At 50.7% G+C, this 6,578-nt stretch overlaps 1 protein-coding gene across 2 annotated transcripts in view; it reads right to left on the bottom strand.

Annotated features, from left to right (window-relative positions):
- Positions 1-157: 157 nt before the first annotated feature.
- GMEB1 (glucocorticoid modulatory element binding protein 1) overlaps positions 158-6,578 on the bottom strand; it is a 9,316-nt gene continuing 2,895 nt past the window's right edge. For both annotated transcript variants that reach the window (XM_010172872.1, XM_010172873.1), the window contains exons 4-9: positions 6,072-6,175; positions 5,481-5,635; positions 4,153-4,281; positions 3,283-3,420; positions 2,149-2,271; positions 158-986 (exon numbers count right to left, since the gene is read on the bottom strand). In XM_010172872.1, coding sequence (XP_010171174.1) covers positions 292-986; positions 2,149-2,271; positions 3,283-3,420; positions 4,153-4,281; positions 5,481-5,635; positions 6,072-6,175 — 1,344 coding nt within the window. In that variant the 3' untranslated portion in view covers positions 158-291. The remainder of the gene's footprint in view (positions 987-2,148; positions 2,272-3,282; positions 3,421-4,152; positions 4,282-5,480; positions 5,636-6,071; positions 6,176-6,578) is intronic.

The following is a 6,578-nucleotide window of genomic DNA, read 5'->3' as shown; positions in this document are numbered from 1 at the left end:
CGTCCAGTTCATCCCAGTTGGGTTGTTCAGCAGAGATCCAGTCTCTCCTTGACCCTGCAAACAGGGGGGATTGTTCAGCGCTCCATGGAGACAGAGCTTTTTCCAGCTCTCATGTGTTTCTCCAGCTTTTTTGTTTAAAAAAAAAGAAAATTATATATATATCTCTATATTATACAGTACAATGAAAATATCCATGGAAACAAATGGGGGGGCTGGAAAAGATGCTGAACAAAAAAGCCCAAAATAAAACAAATTCCCAACTCTTCCCCAGACTGACGCTTGCCTTCTCCATTAGTCCTCCAAAACCACAATCTCCACATTATGGACCTGGTGTTGATGGTCCTCCACATCTCCCACCACTTTCTCCTCAGTCCTCAGCTCCGTCTCCAGGATGACAGCTTTACCCTCTGACTCATCTGTGTCCGCTTCGGGATCCGGCGCTGGGTCGATCTCTATGATGGTCTGACCATCATCTGAGGTGCCCTCCACGGCTTGGATGGTGGAAGTGAGGCCAGACTCCATGGCCACCAGTTCCACGGGGTTGACCACAGCTGCCACGTTCGCCAGAGCACCGCTGTCCTGCATGGCCGCCGAGCTCAGCAGGGCCAGGCTGGAGGACGGGTGGAGGGTGACCGTGTCAGAGGAGTTGGTCTTGGAGGAGGCATATCGGAATAGCTGGGAACCAGAGGGCAAAGTATGAACAGTCACTGGGCTGGAGCCTTGGCTAATGGTTGCCACCGGGATGTTGCCCACAGAGAACTGTTGTCCGACAGGCGCGATAGCGATGGGTGAGATGACCGTGAACTGAGGCTGCTGGATGGGGGTGGAAGGGCTGAGGACAGTGGCGGAGGCCGGGCGCTGCAGGCGGGGTCTCTTGGGGGGTTTGGGAGCACTGACGGGCATCAGCACCACATTCTGGATAGTTTGAGACTTTGCCTTCTGGTCCTTGGCAAGTTTCTTCTGCTCTTCCAGCTGCCGCTCCAAGTCTGCAAAGAGAAGGGCTAAGCAGCGTGTTGGGCGAGGGCCAGCACACCAGGGGAGCTCCTGGGGACTCACGGGCTCCACAAACACCTGTGACACCCCATGTTTGCAACAGGAGGTCTCCTGCCACCCAGTTCACAGAATCACAGAACCATTTCAGGTTGGAAAAAGACCTCTAAGATCAGCCAGTCCAACTCTCAACTCATCACCACCATGCCCACAGTTGAGCATGAGCTTAGCATGTCACTCAAGATCCAATTGCACTGAAGGAGAAGGATGGATTCTCCTGTCACCCACATAGACCTGGTCAATGTTCTGCACGTGCTCAGTGCCTGGGTAGGGAACAGGCAACGCTCTGTACCAATCTGCTGTTTCCATTATCTTCCCCCTGATTAAGGGATGGACATTTCTGCTCCCCAAGCTAGGCCAACCTAGAAGGGAGAGTTTACAAGCCCCTCCAGATAGTAGGACCTGTCTCCTGAGCTTGGCTGGGTCCCATCCCCAGAAGCCAAGCAGCTGTGGTGGGGACAGGGAGCAGGACTGCCTGGGTCAATCAAACATCTCCCTCAACCCTTGTCTGTGTGAACGCTGGAAGTCAGAAGCAGCCCAGTAATCTCATTTATCCAGGGCAGTAGGGGACTAGGACATCTCAGATAAGAACAGGTCCTACAGGACACGCTGAGGAGGGAGACACATCCAGTAAGCAGCTCTGGGGAATCCAGGTCGGGTTATTGGCTTCAGCTCAGGGAAAGCCCTGCAAGACACCTGATAGCTCCATGCCAAGACAAGCAGATAACTCAGCACCCTGCAGATGGAGAAGCTCATTAGCTCGGGCAGAGCACGGTGCTGCCTGCAGCTCGGATCGCTGCCGCACAGCCCTGAGCTAACAGCACCTATTTCCTATCGCCGACTGAATCAGACTCACACCCCAGCACCCTGGCTGCAGCAAAGCACAAAGATTTTGGGCTATCAAATGCCCCAAGTGACTGTTCACTGCGAGGCAAGGGAGAGGTGAAATTCCACGCAAGGAAAGGGACCGGGATGCATTTGTTTCAGGGCAGCATGTATTGAAAAATAACCCAAACGTGGTTCATACGTCAAAGGGAAGTCACATCCGCTCCCAAGAGCGGCGACAGGATGAGAAGCCTTACTAGGCTCTGACTGTACCTGCCAGTGTGTAAAGAAACTGTTCCTCTCCTTGCTCTGTCTGGTTTTTCCTGTTGTCCAGAACCTTCTTGACTGTGTCCATCAGGCCAAACGTGTGGGCAACGTTGTTCAAGACTGCAGCATCTGCAAGGAAAGCGCATGGGGAGGGGTGCCTGGGCCCACGAGTGGCCAAGGGCCTCAGGCAGGTACTCAAAAAATGCTCATATTACACCAGAAATTTCCTGCTGCTTTTTTTTTTTTTGTAAAACTGCCTCTGTTCTTCCACAAGGGCTGGCTGACAAGGACAGACCCAGCTCCCTCATCCTTCTGACATCCAAGGACTAAATAATCCCATTCACATGATAAAGAAAATGAAACAGAGATGTGTCACCCAAGCAACTTCAAAACTGCTGCAAATGAAAGCATAATTTGCAATCACAGAGATACAAACGAGCTCTCCACCTACAAATCATCACCCCGTGCTGCTGACAGTGTCATTAACATGCCAGCTCCACTGAAAGCTCTGCAAAATTTCTATGATAATCCACTGACTTCAATCACTCACAGCTTCCAAAAGCTGCCACCTACCAGACACAAAGATCTGCCAGCCCAAAGCTAAATTAGAAAATAATAATAATTAAAAAAAAATATCCTGGGTAAAATGAAGTTTGGGGCTACGTGGATGTTCTCTCAGCAAGAGCATCAACAAGAGGTGAGCTCAAACCCTGTGCTTACAGGAGCGTGTGCTGAACTGGATTAGGGAACTGATCCAAGTTAAAAATAACCTTAAAGAGGGGAGGGGAGTTATTTTTAACCCAGATCAGTTCCCTCATCTGGTTCAGCTTCAAAACCAGGTTTTCTGGCACAAACGAAGACAGAAGGAGAAGTGAGGGGACAGGACCTGTTGAAGCCTGCGCTGTCACAGGGAAAAGTGTTTGAATAACTCTGGTCTAAGCAGTGAATCTGGGCAGGTTATGATGAGGGCTGCGAGGTGTGGACAGTTGCCCGATGGTCTCAGCAAGCTGCCAGGGTTATTTTGCTCAAGGACCAGGGTGGCACGTTGTGTCCTTGTGCCCCACAGTGGTGTAAGCGAATGTGCTTCCCAGCTGGGCAGGCTGAGACCATGGCCAGGCTGAGTCTGGCTCACAAACCTACCTGTCATCTGGAAGGGAGACTGACCCAACCGCTGCTGGACACCTCTTAGGACTTCTTCTATCTCCTTCTGGATGTTGCACACAACTTCTTCCATCAGCCCCACATCAGCTATTCCTTTCCAGAACATCAGCGTGTCCTCTGGCACAAGGAGAGGGAAAAAAGAAGTCAACATATACAAGCACTTGGTGTTTTTTCCCCACAAGGCTACCTTAAACCTTTCAGGCAAGAGTAACTTTGCAAGATGACTTCTAATTTGCACACTGGGGTGGAGATGACATGCAAAAAACCCCCCAAAAAACCCCAAAGAAGCAAAACAGATCCAGGCAGCAAATCAGTGACATGTTTTCAAGCAGCACCATGACTTCCAAGGTAACATTTCACTGCTTCTGCTCATCTTTGCAAAATGCAGAGCTGAAAAGCTGTATTTGAGGAAATTCTGCCTAAGCTTCTACACTGATCCTAAGAGCACCACGGCCAGAGAGATGCAGCCAAGAGAGCTGACAGGGTACTAACACGGGGCACTAACAAGACACTGCTTGCTGATGGTTTCAGCCTAGCTCCAGGCTGGCAGACGTTTACAGTCTTAGAATTAACAAAAAAAGAAAGCCCCTTGCTGTAACTAGTAGCAACTGATCTGAGGGATCATCCATCAGCCACAAGGCCAGGGCTGAAGTCCCCCTCTGCCTGCAGCTACGGCAAGGAGCTCCGTTTGGCAGGAGGTAGCACACCTGGGAAATGCTGGGATAGCCAAGGGGCTGGGGGACATCTCTGTCATCGCCTCAACCCTCCTTATGTCCTGGATTTCAGTCTTCTAAATTTAACAGGCGAAGAGAAGGGGAGAAAACACCCCAACAAGCAGCTTGAGCTTACCCGATATCTCATCCGTGTCCTTTTTTATGCCTTCCTCAGTGGCCATGGTGACAGCAGCTGTCAGAGCAGAGTTCCACTCAATCCCCTCCTCCATGCTCTCCTCCGACAGCGCGATCTGGGTGATGCTCCCTGTCAGAGAGGCAACGTCAGCTCTCTCTGCAGCACCCAGAGTGCCAACCCTGAATCCCTGCTTTGCTTTCCACCCCCCTTCACCCCTCCCAGGTTCTTTTTCACTCTCGTGGTCAGGTTGGTTGTGCCTGGATTCTTTCAACCAAATTAGTTAAAACCAAACATTGCTGCTTCTCACTGGAACTGTGATTGTGAAAAGCTCTGAGGCTTCTAGAAGGAAAACTACACGCCGCCCAAAAATGAAGCTGGAGCCCTGGCATAAAAGGAGCAGAAATAGATGAGAATAAAGAAAAGAACAAATAAGCCTCAGCCCAGCCACCCTGTTCTCCTTGTGTCATCACCAGGGAGCTCTGCACCCTAGAGATGCCCTAATCTCTTGGGAAATGACAGGGTCAGGGTCCAAGCTGGTTCATGGAAGGGAAATGGATCTGACTCAGTCCTAAATTTCTGGATCAGATTTGGGACTAAGCCCTAAGCCAATGTACAGCCACTGTCAGGTTTTACCATGGTGCCTTCCAGGAGATTCTCCTTAAGCCTATGGACAAGTTTGTCAACTCACCCACCCACCCAGGGCCTTAGAGAAATGTGAGACCTGCCCAGCTGAATGACGTGGTATGGTATGGGAGTAGTCTTCTCCCTTAACCTCAGCAAAGAAATCACTCTTTAATCTGAAGTACAGGATTCACTGAGAATTTGCAGCTGGAATGACAATCGACTCATGTCCAGCTATTACATCCCATTTCTGGACTTCCAGGTGACGTGGAGCAGGCTGCTCTGGAAGAGGTCTGCATGCCTAGATTCATTTCTTGAGTATCAGCCCATCTCATGCCTCTGTAATACATCCTCAAATAGGAAAGATAGCAGGAAATGCTGTACAAACTCCTAGGTGTTTGCTCACATGGTGACCCCAGAACAAAGATCCCTTCAAGATGAGCCTCCCCTGGCTCCAAAGGCTGCCTCTAGTCACTGCTTAGTACCAGCTGCTTTCCAGCCCTCGCATTACTGCGGAGCAGATCTCCCTGACAGATGCTGCTGAGACCTCTCTGAGCAAATATAAGCAGCATATGCCTTCCTAGAAACCAGAGCAGCTCCCTGAAACTGGGGAGAAGGTATAAAGCGTGTGTGTGTCTGTGTGGGTCAACTCGATCTGATCAGCCCAGGGAAGGAAACTCCAGTGGCTTTGCTAACTGGTTTCCTACCGTCAGCTGATGTAGGAGTCTGCACCATGCTCTGCTGTCCTGGCACCGGTGCTCTGGCGCTGCTGATCAGGAGATCAAATTTGGTGCTTCGACAGGTGTTGGTGCAAACTTTGTCGTGCTGGTAGAAGTCGATTTGCCCCGAGTCCATCATCTTCCTGCGCAGGGAGTGGAGGAGAGAACCAGGCTCAGCTCAAATCTCAGCCTGGAGACAAAAGGGGAGTATTCCACGTAGGAATGCTACAGCCATGGGAAGGATGGAAAAAGGGAGACCCAGCACTGCTCTGCACACAAAACATCTTCTGCAGGGCTTTCAGATGGCAAATACAAGCCATACCCCAGCTTCACATACAGGGCTCCAGTCCTGTTCCACCCCCACCAAGTACCAGGACCCTCAAGCGAGGCCATTTCTGTACAGGATGAGGAATCCTGCCCCTCAGATCAGGGGGCCAGGATGTCTGCAGGCTCCTGGCCAGGTAACATGAGCTTCCAAGAGATCTGGGGACTGCAAAGCAGACAGAAGGCCTGCTCGGGGTCCTGCAGCTGCAGTGATGAAGCCCTGAAGCTGGACACAGAGGTAGGCAAGTCAAATACCTCAGCATGATTCCTCCAAGGCGAATAGCTCTCTTCCAGTCCTTCAGGGTAGACTTTCCAGCCAGGTGAACAAAATGCTTCGGGCTGATTAGTTGGTCATTGAACTGACAAGGAGATAAACAAAGGCTCAGCAAACAGGGTGACATGGCTTTGGAAGACTGTATTAGGACATCCAGCACAGCCAGTCCTTGGCTCATCTAAGGCCCTACTTCTACCCAGAAAGAGGAGCTGCTTCTCAAATCCCTACCAGCTCTGATCCCCTCGGCACAGCAACACTTATAACTCGAGAATGGAAACATTTGCAGGGATGACCTGCCAGCTAGCGGCATTCGAACCACGCAGCTCTAGCCAAGGACAGCCCTGAAGGCTCTTGTACAAAGCATGAACCAAATTAAATCCTTCTGTGAACATGTACAGTCACCTTGGAGATCATAACAGGAGAGACTCCTGTTATATCAAATAGCTGAGCAACATCTAGGTGACACAGGTATTCACTGTGGGGAATCT

The sequence above is a fragment of the Antrostomus carolinensis genome, unplaced genomic scaffold (genome assembly GCF_000700745.2).
Source record: "Antrostomus carolinensis isolate BGI_N321 unplaced genomic scaffold, ASM70074v2 scaffold41957, whole genome shotgun sequence".
In the NCBI taxonomy this organism is placed as follows: domain Eukaryota; kingdom Metazoa; phylum Chordata; class Aves; order Caprimulgiformes; family Caprimulgidae; genus Antrostomus; species Antrostomus carolinensis.
The sequence above is the reverse complement of the archived record's forward strand: the minus strand, read 5'-3'. Positions and strand labels throughout refer to the sequence as shown.